The sequence below is a fragment of the Henckelia pumila genome, chromosome 4, assembly GCF_033568475.1.
Source record: "Henckelia pumila isolate YLH828 chromosome 4, ASM3356847v2, whole genome shotgun sequence".
Classification (NCBI taxonomy): Eukaryota; Viridiplantae; Streptophyta; class Magnoliopsida; order Lamiales; family Gesneriaceae; genus Henckelia; species Henckelia pumila.
This window is the reverse complement of record NC_133123.1, coordinates 6,721,836-6,740,472: the sequence shown is the minus strand read 5'-3', so window position 1 is coordinate 6,740,472 and position 18,637 is coordinate 6,721,836. Positions and strand designations below refer to the sequence as shown.

General features: G+C 31.5%; 1 protein-coding gene across 1 annotated transcript; it reads left to right on the top strand.

Moving 5' to 3' along the window:
• The first annotated feature begins 11,657 nt into the window (after positions 1–11,657).
• LOC140864672 (trans-resveratrol di-O-methyltransferase-like) lies at positions 11,658–13,340 on the top strand. The gene is made up of 2 exons (XM_073268966.1): positions 11,658–12,484; positions 12,883–13,340. Exons 1-2 carry the CDS (start codon positions 11,693–11,695, stop codon positions 13,180–13,182), a joined length of 1,092 nt encoding a protein of 363 aa, XP_073125067.1. The 5' UTR covers positions 11,658–11,692; the 3' UTR covers positions 13,183–13,340.
• Positions 13,341–18,637: the final 5,297 nt, after the last annotated feature.

The following is an 18,637-nucleotide window of genomic DNA, read 5'->3' as shown; positions in this document are numbered from 1 at the left end:
AGCTTGAGAAGAATAAAGATATTGATATCTGTTACATTCAATCAAGTGAGAACTCATCAGATCTCTTCACAAAGGCACTTCCCACGACGATATTCAGAAAGCATATATACAACATTGGGATGCGCAATCTACGGAATATCTGAAGAATCACTCATGTTAACATGAGGGAGAGTTTACGTGGCTGCACTCTTTTTTTCTTACTATGGTTTTTATCCCACTGGGTTTTTCCTAGTAAGGTTTTTAACGAGGCAGTATAAAACACGTAATGAAGACAATCATCATATCACGATCATCATCACAAGGGGAAGTGTTGAAAAATATATTATTATTATTATTATTATTATGTTGAATATTGAATATTGAATGTTGAATATTGAGTTGTAAAATGTGGAAAATTAGTAGGTGATGATGTAGATGATGATGTATTAATTTTTGGACTAATCTCAAATGTGGATCTATAAATAGGTCTTCATTTGTAATGAAAAATACAATTGAGTTGAGAGAAAAATATTATAAAGTGTAGAGTTTGATATATTTTGAGTTTTGGAGTATTTACTTTTTACCGTAAATTTTTACTTTTTCATAACATATATATATATATATATAGTTTTTTTATGGTGCCCAATACTATATGTCCACTTCATGTCCACCATGTACAATAGATGAGTTGACCGTTACAATAAATGAGTTGACTTGTACATGGTGGGCATGAAGTGGGCATATAGTGTTGGGCACCATAAAAGAACTATATATATATATATATATATATATTTTCAGCTGCCCAACCAATGATGCTCAACTCATCCCCGACAACTAAAACCCGGTAGTGGGTTTTAGTGATACGAAATTTTTTTAAAAAAAACAACTAAAACCTGGTAGCGGGTTTTAGTGGTCGGGGACGAGTTGAGCAGAAATGGTTGGGAAGCTGAAAATTACTATATATATATATATTAAAAATCAAATCAAATTAGTCACATTCCAACTGAGTTGGAATTGCTTGACTTTGAAATTCAAATTTGTAGCCAAATTTGAAAATCAAAAAATTATTTTTCGAAAATCACGATATAAAACTAATTCAAATTTTTTTTTGATCTTTAAATAAAGGTCAAGTATCAAATATTTGATGTCTATTATTTAAAAATAAAATATTGTTTGAATTTCTATAGAATAGATAATCGTATCCAATTCTAATTATTTGACAATCAAATAATTATCAAACATCTCATAATTATCTAAAATAATTATTCTCTCTCTTTACAAAATAAAATTTTATTTGTAATCAGATTACAAATATAAAATATACTATCTTTATTAAATAATAAACATTTTTATTATTTAATCAGATAAGTGAGAATTAATAATTAATCATATTAATTATTTGAGTATCCATCGTGATTGCGTGAAATGTCATCAACATAAAGGACCAAGAAAACAACACTATTAGAATTGATGAGCTTGTAAACACAAGGTTCATCCATGTTCTGTTGAAAACCATAAGTCTTTATGATCTCATCAAACCTAAGGTTCCAAGACCTAGATACTTGTTTAAATCCATAGATGGACCTTTGAAGCTTGCAAACCTTTTGCTCTTGGTCTTTAACCATGAATCCTTCTGGTTGCATCATATAAATGCTTTCTTCAAGATGGTCATTCGAAAAATTCATCTTTACATCCATTTGCAAAATCTCATAATCGAGACTAGCGGCAATGGATAAGAGAATGCGGATAGACTTTATCATGGCAACCGGAGAGAAATTTTCTTCATAATCAACTCCTTCCCTTTGGTTATAACCCTTTGCCACTAATCAAGCTTTGAAAGTCTCTACTTTCCCATCTATAACTCTCTTTTTCTTGAAGACCCATTTACACCCTATGGGCCTGACATCTTCAGGTGGATCTACAAGTTCTCGGACTGAGTTGGAGTACATCGACTCCATTTCTTGGTTCATGGCTTCTTGCCATTTTTCTTTATCAGGATCCTTCATTGCATGTTGATATGTCAATGGATCATCATAATTGGTATCGACTACAACAACATTTGTTTCACCGTCATGTGTATAACAAGTAGGAGTTATAATAACTCTCCCACTATGTCTAGGTACCAAGCTTTCCTGATTTGGAAAAGTGATTTCCTTTGTTTTCTTATTCTACAGACATTGGTTGTGGAATGATCTGATCATTTAGCAATTACTCGAGTACAAATTTACTACGAGGCTTGAAGTTTGTCATATAGTCATTCTCAAGAAAAATAGCATTTGTTGATACAAATACTTTCTTTTCATTTGGACTATAAAATAAACCTCCTCTGGTGCCTTTTGGATTGCCAATAAACAGACATACTTTTGTTCGTGATTTCAGTTTCCTAGATTTTCCTATTAGCACATGAGCTGGACATCCCCAGATACAAAAATGACGCAAGCTTGGTTTACGCCCATTCCATAATTCTATTTTGGTTTTAGGGTTAGACTTTGATGATACTACATTCAAAATTTAAACCGTTGTTTGTAATTCATATCCCCAAAAAGATGTAGGCAATGAGGCATAGCTTATCATGGATCTAACCATGTCTAACAAAGTTCAATTTCTTCTTTCAGCAACATAATTTTGTTGCAAAGTTCTAGGAGCCGTGAGATGGGATATGATCCCTTTCTCAATTAAGTGATTCTTGAACTCAGTATCAAGATATTCACCACCTCGATCTGATCGAAGTATTTTCAGTGATTTTACTAATTGCTTTTCAGCTTAAGCTAGAAATTCCTTAAACTTTCCAAAAGTTTCATATTTTCTTTGCATTAGATAAACATATCCATATCTTGAATAATCATCAATAAAAGTGATGAAATATTCATAACCTCCTCATGCTTGTACATTTAATGGTCCACACAAATCTGTATGTACTAGCTCAAGTGGTTCTTTGGCCCTTTCACCATTTGACAAGAAAGGTCTCTTAGTTATTTTGTCTTCTAGACAAGATTCACAAACTGGTAGAGTGTCAACGGTTAACTCTCTCAAAGGACCATCCTTTGTTAGTCTATTAATCTAATCCAGATTGATATTACCTAATCTAAGATGCCATATATATGTTTCATCACTGTTTGCAAGTTTTTGTCTTTTGTTAAACTTCAGATAAGCTACTTTGAATAATTCAGTATTTAGAGATAAATGTTCACAAGGTTTAAGGACATACAACCCGTTTTTCATACATGCATGACAAATTTCGAGACCATTTTTTGAAATAGAAATTTCATTATTATAAAAAAAATCTCAAACAATTGTTCATGAAATTTTGAAATAGAAATCAAATTCCTACAAAAAACAGAAATAGAATAAACATTGTTCAAAACCAAATATTTATTTTAAAATTTAAACGGGTGACTCCCACTGCCTTGACAGAAACTAATGTCCCATTGCCAACTCTAAGTGTCAACTCTCCTTAACATCATGAGTGGCAGTGGTGGGTGGTACCGGTGGACATTCCTCAGCAAGAACAAACCTGTTGTTCTCACTTACCAGCACAATATTAATTTGTTTTTCCACTTAGAAAAGTTTTCACCATTCAAAGTATTTTTTGCGAGTAAAGACATTCTAGGATTTTCCATTGTCATTTATTGTTGAATTTAAATAAAACAAAATTATTAAATTGTTTGAAACAAATATCTGTATGAACATTTCGGAATAATAAACTTATGCATGAATGCAAGTAATAAGTATTTTATAAAATTGTTTACGTGAATTTATGCAATGCACAATCTGAATTAATTCGATTAATTTGGATATTTTAAGTTCACCAGAATTTTATAGAATTGAGAATTTTATTAAAATATAATAAATAAATAAATAAATAATCTCGGCTATTATGACATATGATGTCTGATTAATAATATGATTATTAAAACATAGAGTGTATTGGATAATTAGTTGTCTAATAAAATAAAATACCCATTACATAATGAGTAATTATTTATTGGTCTCCTTCGTTGGTCATGCAAAGTGAGAGTTAGAAATGCGCCTTTTAATGCTTTGATTTCGTTACCCTACGGATGGTGTCTGTTTTGATTCAATATCAAGACTAGATTTTTTATGATAAAATTTTAGATGTATTTTAAGTTTGAACGTCCTTACAGCGACATTCTTAAATTAACTCTAAAATTTGAAACGAAGGGTCTTTACTCGTGAAGGTATGAGATCAAATGTGTTGATTATATCTTTGACCAAAGTTTATTTTTAATTTACGGTAGTTAATATGTGTGTGAATAAGAGTTATTTTTGTAGCACATGTATTAATCAAGAAGAGTCTTGGTTTAACTAAGCAAACTATGCGATCGTCCCAACGACGACATTATAGAATGTGGTTAGTTGAATTATCGACATAATGATATTTTGGTATTTTAAATGGTATGTGAAGCATGCTATAATGTATATGATAGACATTTCAAAATATTATGCCACGTAACATATGAACATGAATAAGCATGCAGGATGGGTCGATGCCCTGTGGGTAGCATGGCGGGTTTTGATTGGTCCAAATCAGTAGATCCCACGTGGGAGCCACTGATTTATACCAATCATGGGGGGACGCGTCGTCCATAGAGTAGTACCCTGTGGGCGGCATGTACAAAACCAAGCATGCACACTATATAATTTACCATATATAAAAAACAAGACATGAAATTTGATAAACATCCAATTCTTGTCTCTTGGAAGTATTCTGGACACCGCTTCACTTTTCAAAAGAAAAAACATTAATTAATATATGAAAAAATAAGTTTTTTGGTCCATTAACTTGTTCATGTTATGGTTTTGGTCCATTAATTTTTTCGATGTGTGTTTTGATACACTAACTTTGCAATTTCATTGTTTTTTGGTCCAACTGCATACGTGTCAACTTCTGATTGGTCCAAAATAATGACGTGGACCAATCAGAAGTTGACATTTATGCAGTTGGACCAAAAAACAATGAAATTGCAATGTTAGTGTACCAAAACTCACATCGGAAAAGTTAATAGACCAAAACATAAAGGGAGTAAAATTATTGGACTAAAAAACTTATTTTCTCTTAATATATTTAACTTCTGATACTTACGTTATTATCAAGACTGTCAAAATAAATTAATTAACTGCAATTGAAAAAATTATCTTATTCTTTGCATCTGATAATTACATTAATTATCAAAACATTAATTCAATATTTAAAATATTAATAATTACATTAATTATCAATATTATTAAATAAATTGATTATATTTAGTTGAAACTTTGATGTTTCTGGCTTTGATAGCCGCAACACAAAGATCTTAATTTAACAAAATATAATAACCAACTAATTGATTAGAATTTGTCAACCTTTAAGATCAAAATTAATATCATCTTGATAATTACATTAATTATCAAAACTATTGAATATATTTTTACTATTTTATAATAGTTGAGTAGGTTAGAATAACTGTTGGTTTGAGGACACCAACTTTCTTTCTCATTTTACTCAATCTTCACATTTCTACCTTTTTACCCAATTCATAACCTCTCCACTATCCCACTAAATCCTCCAATTATTTCATGTTTAAAAATAACTTTTATTTTACACACGCATAACGTGTGCATTTTTTTACTAGTATATATAATATAAAAGCTGAGTGTCTTATAGTAACTAATTTTTGGTGTATCATGACACACCAAAAATCATATTCCAATTCTACCATTTTTTGTTCACATTTTTCTCAACTTCTTTTTTCCACTAACATCTTCCATCTTTTTTTTTCCAATTAATTGTATCAATTTTCCTTCTATGATTATATAATTTCAAACGTATATATCTCAAATATCAATTTGATTACATTAGTATATTAAATTTTTATTATCTTTCCAATAATTAATTTTCAATTACTGATAATACATTATTTCATGAATAAAAAATCATAAAATATTCATGTATTATATCGCACATGCAACTGCGTGTGCTTCTGTCGCTAGTTAAAATCAAACAACTTTATTGTTCATAGTAATCTCTCGAGAAAATACTAAAATCAACTATTGATTCAATTTTATCATTTGTTTTCGGCCAAGACATATACATCAATACAAGTCACTGGTAAAAAAACATACAAAATTAAAAGAACCACAATATCGTTACGGTCGAAATCAATCATGACACATTCATGAAATATTTGATAACATTCTATCGAATATAAACATGAGTTATCATCGAAAATTTATCATACTATTTTGCAACAAACTGGCTCTGATACCATTTGTTGGTATTTATGTTCGATGCGAATCGAAAAAATATAAAAATGAGATTAAACGACTTTTAAAAAAAATTTACAACAAAAAAATTTTGTATAGATCAAACAAAAGATTTAGTTTAATTATAAAAACTATACAAGTTCTCTTATAAATAAACATGCAAAATATTATAATAAATTTAATGACTAAAATTCTACTACGGAATTAGAAATTAGAATCATTACTAAAATTATTTGGATGATTCACTTCATGTATGCAATCTACTCCTCTGGAATTCATTTCACGATCTTCCTCATCAATCTTCGAATCAACCAATGGACAATAGTGTGGGCTAAATTTTTTTAATTTTTCACAAAATTTTTTACTAGAATTTTTCAAAAAAAATTTAATACAACTTGAGAGAGTGAGAAGTGAAAAATTTTCTGCTTTTTTTTTTATTTCTTTTTCGGTGCATATATATATATATATATATATATTAATAAGATCGAATTTAGTCCCATTCCAACCGAGTTGGATTTGCTTGACTTTTATTTGTAGCCAAATTTGATATATATAAAAATCAAATCAAATTTAGTCACATTCCAACTGAGTTGTATTTGCTTGACTTTGAAATTCAAATTTTTAGCCAAATTTGAAAATCAAAAAATTATTTTTCGAAAATCAAGATATAAAACTAATTCAAAAAAAAATTTGATCTTTAAATAATGGTCAAGTATTTTTGATGTCTATTATTTAAAAATAAAATCTTGTCTGAATTTCTATAGAATAGATAACCGTATCCAATTCTAATTATTTGACATTCAAATAATTATCAAACATCTCATAATTATCTAAAATAATTATTCTCTCTCTTTCCAAAATAAAATTTTATTTCTAATCAGATTACAAATATAAAATATACTATCTTTATTAAATAATAAACATTTTTATTATGTAATCAATTAAGTGAGAATTAATAATTAATCATATTAATTATTTAAGAATATCCATTGTGATTGCGTGAAGATTGTTTGGGGACCATGGACCCATAATCTCAAGCTCCAATAAATTTAAAAAAAATTAATTAAAGCTCTTTAATTAATTATCTAATTTATTTGTTCAAAGGTTACTCCACTAAAAACCCAGAACTGCACTCTTGAGAAATATGAAACGTTTTTACCCAAAAATATTTGAATAGTCCACTGATATAATCATTACATGTTAATCAATCCTTCGTTTATGGTTCACAATTAGAGTTGAGATGAAATTACCGTTTTACCCCTCTGCTTGTATCTAAAACCTCAAGTGGCATTGATCCAATAGTGAACAATTAATTCATAATCTAATTATGAATTAGAGCGCTCAAACTGCTCAGTACTAGAACCAATACTCAAGGGAACCATTTTACCATCCTTTCAAAAGTTACGGATTTCGTGTCTGTAAATCATATTTTCAGCTTGAATGTATTGACAAGTCTCCAAAAAATAAGTATTAAGTCTATTATTTAAATAACTTTTAACGAAAAAGTCAAGAGACTCATTAATACAAACAAGAAGTTTATGATTACTCGTGATTAAGATTGATCGTCATAATATCATCTTAATGATGTTGACTGAAGACTTTATAACGGTACTTAACAAAGCTCTAAAATCACATCTGGTCTTTGTCCTACATAATCAAATATTATAAAATGTTTCTACTTAGTGTCACCACACTAAAAGTTCGGAAAAAACTTTCACATTCAAAATATCAGCAGACAACATTAATGATTACAAGATCCATACTTTAATCAATCTTGGACATTTTAAATATATTATCTATGATTTTAATCCTCATGTATATAACATTTTTATATAATAAAATCATAGTAACTATAATATATTATGGATTTTATACAGATATTCATTTTTAAGCAAAATAGCATAAAACAATCAAAAAATGAAATAAATAATTCTTTTATTTAAAATTAGCAATTAATAACAAATATCTGTTTTATGGGCACATTTCCAACAGTGGTACTACCTAAGATCCTTTGTTGATCAAATACGTTGCAGTGTTAACTGCATCAACCCAGAATGATTTCAGCAGTCCAGCATGCAATCTCATGCTCCTGGCACGTTCATTCAGGGTTCTGTTCATTCTTTCAGCCACATCATTATGTTGAGGTGTACTAGGAATGGTTTTCTCCATTTTGATCCCGTTTAGTGCACAATACTTCTTGAAATCAACATTTTCATATTCTCCACCATTGTGAGACCGTAAGCACTTCACTTTCAAGTTGGTCTCATTTTCAACCATGAATTTCCACCTTTTCAAGGTCTCGTAAACATCAGATTTATTTTTCAAAAAATAACCCGAAACTTTTCTTCTCGAGTCGTCAATAAACGTGACGTAGTATCTTGAGCCTACAAGAGATGTCACATGAGATGGTCCCCATACATCAGTATGAACCAACTCTAACTTTGTTGCTTTCGGTTCTCTATCACCTTTTGAAAAGCTCACCATCTTCTGCTTTTCAAGAACACAACTTTCGCACAATTTGTGTTCGATGGACTTTAATTCTGGTAGTTTTCCTTTTGATATCAGCATCTTCATTTTCTTCTTACTCATATGTCCAAGTCAGCAATGCCATAATAGACTTGAATTGGCTCCAGCATCCACAACTGCTAGCATATCTCTATAGCTGGAAGTCATATAAAGGGTATAGTTTTCTTTCCACGAGCGATAATCATGGCTCATTTTCTCACTTTTCAAGAGCCATCACCAAAGGTCACTTTATGATTTTCGTCATCGAGTTGTCCCACAGATATCAGATTTTTTGTCAATCTTGGTATGCCTTACTTTGTTGAGTTTCCAAATAAATCCATTTGATATTTTCAAACGGACCTATCCCATACCAGCTATTTCCAAAGATTTTCCATTTTTCAGGAAAACATTTCCGTAATTAACAGCAATGTAATTGCTGAATAGCTTACGATCACCAGTGCTATGAAACGAAGTTCCCGAATCCATAACCCAAGAGTCAACCGGGCTTTTCATGGATAGTACTAAGGCATCATGTACATCCTAAGTAATAGCATTTGCATTATTCTTGGGTGATTTGCAATTCTTTTTCATGTGACCAATTTCACCACAGCTCCAGTACTTCAATTTTTTTTCGAAGGAATTTTTGTCTTTTCTATTCCTTGATTTGGATCTGCCACGCCATATATTGGTCAGAGCTCTTTTCGTCACTCCTGCCTTTGCCTCTATTCTCGAGATTTAGGGGCAGATCTCGATGATGCCCTTCACCCGAATCCATCCTGCGAACTTATTCACCAAGAATTCGATCTCTAACATCATTGAAATGTAATTTTTTTCCAGCGGAATTATTAACCGCTGCCCGTATCGGCTCCCAAACATTTGATAAAAATTTCAAAAGAATAAATGCATGAATTTCATCATCAAATTTGATTTCAACCGATGTTAATTTGTCTTGTTCTTTGTTGGGTCAATCGTATTACACCTGTCAGTCAAGGAGTTCTCACTCATCATCCTCCATCTTTTCTGGTTTCATTTTGGATAGAGGTTGATGCAACTTCTTGCTATACAGATAATCTTTAATTAATTTGTAACCGCCAGAATGTGAAATCTGTACCATCGAACTTATTGATTCTAGGTCCCAAACCGTCATTTTCGGCCATCGCTTCTTCTGCCTTAATAAAATTTCAAAAAATCTTTTCTGATGTGGAAGATCAGACAAAGCTGCAACCACAGAGCATACTTAAAATTTTAAGAAATTTCACCAAGGCTCCCGGACACCGTAACAGCTCTGATACCAGTTCTTAGTATTTATACCGAAGCGACATGAAGATAATAAAAATTACGGAATAAAATAATCAGCAAGAACACCAAGAATTTACGTGGTTCACCCAATATAGGCTACGTCTACGGAGCTACTGTAAATATTTATAACCGGGAAAAATATTACAAGTGCATACAAAATACTTTTTCACTAACCAACCCGAACCCCGAGTATTACCGAGAAAATATTTCTCTAACTCACACAATAAGACACTCAAGAAAATACCAAGAAACTCTCTTTTTCTTTTCTTTTGCTACCATCATTTAATACGAAGAAGGTGATGTCTCACCTAACATTATTATGTATAGCATTCAATGGCATTGACCGGTACTGAAGGAGAGTACTCCACACATGAGCTTCTTAATGCTCATGCTCAAGTTTGGAATCACATCTTCAAATTCATAATATTGCACGTCCCTTAAATGTGCCATTGAATTAAATATACCAGATCTCATCAAAAATCATGGCAAGACAATGACTCTTTCTGAATTAATCGGTGTTCTTCCCATCAACAAGGCCAAATCCCATTGTATCCGCCGTTTAAGGCGTGTTTTGATCTATTATAAGTAATATTTTTTACACAAAAAATAATATTTTTTTAATTGATGACCCAATTAATAGGAGATATGTCTCACAAAATTGACCCGTAAGATCGTCTCATATGAATTTTTGTGTTAGTGTCATAATCCATCATTTTATGCAATGTTAAATTTACCCTGATTTTTTTTAACGTTCATTATTGAAAAAAAAAAGTCTATTATTATAAATTTAACACCACAATATTGTTATAAACCTAAATCATATAAAATAATTTATATAATAAGTTTTTGTCATAAATTTATGAGCATAACTTTTTTATAAAATTTATTATTCAAGATAATTTTTTATTCTCATAAAATTCGAGAACGTATAGAAGCTGCCGTATATTATTATATTATAAATGAGAAAAGAACAAAACCGTAGCTATATATATAAACTAAATTCAAAGTAATTGACTCGAACATTTATTTTTCAAATTACATTTCATCATTAATTAATTTTTTGGACGTGACAGGAATTCTAGAAATTTGACTGGATGAACCTCCCCCTTAAAAAATCTTTATATGGTTGTATTTTCATATTTCTATCAAATTATGTGTCAGACTAACATTGTTTCCAGCTCCCTTAATTGACTTTATATTTCGTGAGTTCACCTTCACTAATTTGAACACCCCTTTGGGGGCCATGGGCGAGACTTTGTTAGTAATACTTTGGCATTATATGCCACCGGAAAATGATGACATGGAATTGAAAAATTCTGAAATGTTAAACTGTCATGTCAGTAACTTTACCATATATAATATTTGAAAATTAAAAGTTAATATATCAAAACCAAACTTTAAAAATTCAATGGACCAAAAAAATCATTTTACCTGTTCTATATATTATTTAATATGAACAGTAAGCAAATGTTGACCAGCATGTTCAAAACAAGATATTAGAATTATTAAAGAAATGAAATGCAAGCCAAAATTGACTAGCATGATCTATGACATTAGTACTATATATAGTTTATGTATTCTAGCTAGCTAACGCATATACATACCGAATTCCCAATTAGTACTTAGCGAATGCTAGCTAGCTTCAATGGCATTGCCCGGTACTGAAGTAGAGTCCACTACTCATGAGCTTCTTAATGCTCATGCTCAAGTTTGGAATCACATCTTCAAATTCATTTTGCCTATGTCCCTAAAATGTGCCATTGAATTAAATATACCAGATATTATAAAAAATCATGGCAAGCCAATGACCCTTTCTGAATTAATCAGTGCTCTCCCCATCGACAAGGCCAAATCCGATTGCATTCGTCGTTTAATGCGTGTTTTGGTACATTACAAGTTCTTTATCCAAGTTGATATCGAGGATGAAAAGGAACAGAAGAAGGAGACCGGTTATTTGCTAACACCAACCTCTAATCTCCTTCTCAAAGACTCACCCTTATGTGTTGCCCCTTTTTTGCAACTTGTACTCGACCCGGATCTATTGAAGCCATGGAATAGTCTGAGTGAATGGTTGGCGGGTGATCGTGTGACAGCGTTTGAAACGACACACGGTTTGATGTTCTGGGAGCAAATAAAGAGAGTTCCGAGCGTGAATGGGCTGTTCAATGAAGCCATGGCGGCTGATACACGGTTCTTGAGCCATGTATTGATGCTTCAAGATTGTGGAAAGTTGTTCGAGGGAGTCGAGTCTTTGGTCGATGTAGCTGGTGGAACGGGGACGATGGCTAAAGCTATTGCCCATGCATTCCCGGAGATGAAGTGCACAGTTCTTGATCTTCCACATGTTGTTTCTGGCTTGGAGGGGTTCGGTAACTTGAACTTTGTTGGGGGAGACATATTCCAGGAGATTCCTGCTGCTGATGTTGTTTTACTAAAGGTATATATATTAATTCAAATATACTGTTACATAGTTTTGTTATGCTGCCCATTTTCCGTGCCCACCATCATATGGCACTCGGGCACGGGAGGTGGGCATCATTTCATAACTCGTTAGTTACATATATATATATATATGGCTAAAAATGAAAGTGACATGCATGATATATATAAGTACTCTAAAATTACAATCCTGATTAATTTTTTTTGTTGTTTTGATTCTAAAAACATAATTCTGTTTTTTTGAATTTTTAACTCTAACTTACTTCATAACATGAGTACAACATGTGAACGTGACCAAATAAAAACATATATAATTAATTTTCGATCCCAAAATATTTCCTTTTATTTGACGACGTACATATATATATTTTGACGATATATACAAACAATTAACAGTGGATATTACACAACTGGAACGACGAAGCATGCATCAAAGTATTGAAGAAATGCAGAGAAGCGATCCCCGGGAAGGAAAAGGGAGGAAAAGTAATCGTCATAGATATGGTTTTAGGGTATAACGAAGACGACACGATGAAAGAAGATCAACTCTTCCAGGACATGATAATGATGGTTTACTTGAATGGAAAAGAAAGAAGTGAAAAAGAATGGGAGAAACTGTTTCTTGATGCTGGATTTAGTGGCTATAAAATTACTCCTACATTAGGTGTGAGATCTATTATTGAAGTGTTTCCTTGAATCTAATGCAGATGACCATATTTGGTTCCGAATAATACATAAATAATTAATAATTGCCGGCTCATTATATTGTTAATTTCCATTTCAATATGGAGCCGCTTGTTGTAATTTCATTGGACTAGTTGATTTTCACGATGAAAAATTGTTTTTTTTTGGTATGGTATTTTTGTTACTTTGCGATTTTGGTCCTTTATATTTTCAGATTTCAGTTTTAGTCCGCTATCTTTATTTTTTTTGATAATTTTAGTCATTTTTTCGATGTGGCGCTGATGTGGCATCAATGCAATGCTGATTATGTAGAGCTTAAGTGTACAGTGCCACATAAGCATTTTCGAATAAAAATTACTAAAATTGTCAAAAATCAAAACATGCAGACTAATGAAATTAGGGATGGCAACGGGACGGTTTGGCTAAACCCGAGACCCGCACTGTCTCCCTTTGGACCCGCCCCGCCTCGCGAACCCGGTGGGTCCAATCCGGGTTAGACCCGTTGGACCCGCCATAAATTAAATAATTTAAAATTTATTAAAATAAAAAAATAAAAAGTTTAAAAATTAACAAATATCATTAAATTTAATTTCAAAAATAGATTTATAATATTTAAGACAAAAAAGAAATTATTCTCACAAGTTTAAATTTATTAACTTGTAATTAATTAATATTTATTAGCTAAAATATTATAATAATTTATTTTTATACTAAACATATCATAATAAAATAAATTCATTTCAATCCAATAATATTACACATTCAAATTATGGATAAAATATTAATTATTTAGTATAATAATATAATTATATATTATTAATATTACATATATATTTTATATTTATATATATACATGAATATTTTATATTTATATATATATAATATTTTGGCGGGGCGGGTTTGGCCAAACCCCGGATCCGCCCCATCGGGGCGGGTTTGATGCGGGGCGGGTTTAGACCCGCCCCATTGTCATCCCTAAATAAAATAAAAAAACATAGAGGACCAAAATTGCAAAGTGACAAACATAAAAAATCAAAATTGCAGTTTTCCACTTTCACGATTCAGATGATCTTTGATTATTAATGTTGAATGACGACATACGTTGTCTCTTGAAAATTAAAAATTATGTCTACGCACATTGTATTATTGTATCCATATATTTGACTGTTTCTAACGTGCCAGACCGGCGGTTGATATCCATCAGATATCTTATTTGAGATTATTTGATCTCTTTATATATAGAGATCGACATAAAAATTATGGGTAAATATATGACACATAAAAACATGGATTTAATTAAAATTTCCACGTCTCCATGTCTCTCATATTAATCATAACAAAAAAAGTTCTTGTGTTGTGGAATTATCATTAATTAACGTTCTTGTAATATTCACATAACCGCGATACATTTTGTAGTATTTTCGTAGCGTCATGATATGCACTTTGCAACTCTTTGATGTATGACATTAAATAAATATTTCAAAAAATAACTATAGGTAGAAATGCATTTTTGGTGATATATATTTATCTTTTGATGATTTCAATCTATAAGAAATATAATATTTACTAATTAATATTATTATTATTATCTATACTATATATAAAGAATCTGTTTGTCTAAACTGAGGCCACTTTTTTTTTTTTTTTTTTTTGCAAAAATTGCTCTTATATGTTGAGATATCATACTTTTGTTTTTTTTCGTTTTTTTTTATAATTTCAAAATTTTAAATTACAATTTAGTCCCTCGATAATATTTACAACTATGAAATTACTCTTATTTGAATATAAATCAAATTAATTTAAAAAATATTTATAAAACGCAACGCGTGCACCGATACACTAGTTATAATAAAGAATAAACAGCTAGTTTGTTTTTTTTTGTAAAAACAAATTGATGGGACAAAACCAGCTTCTCGTTTTAATCATTTTAGTAATTATATTATATTATATAAAATAAGTGAGCAAGAACCGTTCTTCATCATAAATTTCTCCCACCATTTTCGCATTAATCCTGAAACCCTTTTAAATCACATCTCCAACTATTCACAAGCAATCAAAGTACTATATATTTCACCAAGTAACCTCACCCACTTGCCCCCATCCTCAATTTACCATGAAAAACCAGCATTTTGTCTGAATTAAGTACATGCATGAAGCGTGATCAGAACCCAAACAAATACGTAATTTAAAGGTTTCAATATTTTCACAAAATTAATACAAAAGCTAATTACAAATAATAAGGGATGATCCATTTGATTGGTGATAATTAATCAATGACAAAGAACCGTTATATTTACTGGGGAAGAAATTGTTTGATATATTTAATGATCTTTAAAGTAAATAACCATGAACCAATTACAATAAGATGAAGAGAAAATTACGAACTAAAGAAAATTCATAAATAAATATAAAAAAACATATGGAAATTAATAATGGCAACTTCGGAACCAAAGACCCCTAGAGAAGAGAAAAGTAAGCAATGGAATCTGATGCATGTGGCGGTGTAGGGTGGTGCTTCTCTGCAGCGGGCTCAGGAGCACCGATGTTATTCTTCGGAGATGGTGACGAAGGTGTTGGAGCTTTCTGAGGCGAAGATGGTGATGAAGAATGAGACGGGGCCTTGGCTGATGGAGTTTGTGAGTGGGTTGGAGCTTTCTTGGGTGAAGATGGTGATGAAGAATGAGGCGATGGAACCACCGGTGGCGGAGCTTTCTTGGCCGAAGATGGTGGTTGAGAATGAGACGGTGGTACCACTGGCGGTGCATGTAATGGGGTCTTGGCTGGAGCTTGAGTGGGAGCTTTCTTGGGTGAAGATGGTGGGTGAGAATGAGACGGTGGTACCACTGACGAGGCTGGGGATGGGGATTTGGCTGAAGCTGTTGGAGATTGAGAAGGAGCTTTATTTGGTGATGATGTTGTTTGGGGATGACAGGGCGATACCGCTGGCGGCGTGTGCGATGGGCTAATGGCTGATGGAGTTGGAGCTTTTTTGTCTGAAGATGGTGAAGGGGGATGAGATGGTGGCAACATTGGTGCTGCGTGTATTGGGGCTTTGGCTGATGGTGTTGGAGATGGGGCTTTGGCTGATGAAGTTGGAGCTTGAGTAGGAGCTTTCTTCGGCGAAGATGATGGCACCAACGGTGGGGCGTGTGTCGGTGTTTTGGCTATTAATGGAAATGGAGAAGGGGCCTTGGCTGCAGGGGATTTGGATGGTGCTAAACGATGAGCCGGAGCCGGTGTAGGAGCTTTGTTGGATGGTGGTGGTGAGTGGGAAGGTGGTTTCGTGGGTGGCTTCGCCGAAGGTGAAGGAGAAGGCGGAGGAAGCGGCGGAGCAGTGTGGTTAATGGTACTACGATGATCAGAAAGGACTTGAACAATAAGCTTCTGACCTTTCTCACAGTGTTGTGCATGGCCACTGATGAAGAAAAATGGCCCTGATCTTGTCAACTTGAACTTCATGTTGCCATCCCTGAAAAGTTTGATGGGATCATCTTTGTTGCATCTTTTGTAATCTTTTTTCCTCACGAGGAGGACTGAATCTTCTCCTTTCTTGTATTTGAACACTGCATGCATGCAAATTATAAACATTATTAGTTTCACTTTTAGGCATTGTTCATGTATATATATTTATTCACATATCTTGGTACTTGGCAAAAATTAAAGAGGATTATATGGGAGCTAGCTACATACCAAGTGTATCATTGATTTGGAAACGATTTCTTTTAGCCCAATGATTGTATGATTCTTCAGAGGGATCAACAATCCAACCTTCGTCTTCACCAACATAGAACTTAGTAGCATGAGATGAACACAAAAACCCCATTGAAATTGCAACCAAGAAGCTCATCATACGAAACTCCATATCTACCTTAAGAATATATTTAGAGTGCTTGACTTTTTATTTTATATGATAACTGTAGCTAATATGTAAAGACTAAAGAAAGCGAAAACAAGGGGAATGCATGTTTTTAAAGGGTACTCTCTTGACCTATTTATATTGTTCGAATCACACGCGAGAGGGAACGAGACAACGTATTTATTAATTACAAGACTTTTGGCCTTCTATTTTCAACACTTTAAGTTTTATTTATATTTATTTATTAATAATAATTATGCTTAAAACACTAGTAATACTGGCGTTACATGCTAAAGTTTATGTTTTTCTTATTTTTTTGGAATAAAAAAATTTCATTTAATTTAAGGATTTAACTATGTTTTATCATTATTAAAGAGGCGTTAGGATTTATTGTTCTGAGGTTGTATTTTTTTTTTCTTTCAACCGATGGTCTACTCGTTTTACCACTAATTAATTAATATTACTTTACATTAATTGCTATGTTCCCTTAAATAATCACTAATGTACGTGTGACTGAACGTGGTCAAACGATTGGAATGTTTTTTTTTCTCCCTGATATAATTATTATATTTATATATAACTTAAAAGTTTATTGTTTTCTTGAGTGTTTGTGAATTATTTATGTGACTTAGAGGCAGGAAAAATATTAATTATGTGATAATTTTTTGTCGATTAATTTAAATTAATTTAGTGTCATAATATATATATCAGATTTATACGAAAACCACATCAATATATAATTTACCTTACCTCGTCAAAGAAAAAAAACTTACCTTAGAGACTAATTTTACTACTTAAAATACGGGAAAAAAAAACCAAAAATGTTCGGATGCATTATAATTAATTATTAATTATTATTTTTTTCAAACCTTAATCCCGATTGTTAATAATAAATCGATAAACAACAGTTTTTATTTATTATTTAATTATATAGATTTTTGCATGCATTAGTTATTTTTCAATAATTTAACAGAATGCATGATACTATATTATATATATTATATTATTATTATAGTAGATCCTTTAATTAACAAACTTTCAATTAATCGGCGAAATTTGAGACAAAATTATGATTATATCCTAACTTAATTTTCAACAAAACCAAAATTATTAAACAAATTAATCATTTTATATGGTCATCTTTTTTTTAACCATTAGATTTTATCTTATTTATCAAAATAACACTCGCTTTCTTTGTTTGTATTTTAAAATTTTTAGATTAAATAATTATCTCTCCTAAAATTTTTGAATATCTAATTCATGTGAGTTTTAAAAATAACATAAAAATTAATTAATATAAAAAAAAATTATGTATATACACGCGTCGCGTGCAAGAAACGCTAATATATGATATAAAGTAAATTGATGCAAATAATGAATTAGAACTAAATTCTTTTTAAATCACGTTAACAAAACAAATATGACAGATATAATCATTTACTTTCATAAATGAATTATATTATCCTGTTTTCTATTTTAAAATTATAAAAGTCTAATTTTTCATCAAATGGAGAAGATAGACAACTCGTAGAACCTAAAATTGTTTCAAGCCAGCTTAACCTTTGTCATCAAAAAACACAAGGAATAATACACTCGAATTTTGAACAAATG

Coding starts and splice junctions, on each gene's coding strand:
- LOC140864672 (XM_073268966.1), top strand. CDS start 11,693: ATGGCATTGCCCGGTACTGAAGTAGAGTCCACTACTCATGAGCTTCTT. Junction 12,485..12,882: donor CTGATGTTGTTTTACTAAAG/GTATATATATTA, acceptor AACAATTAACAG/TGGATATTACACAACTGGAA.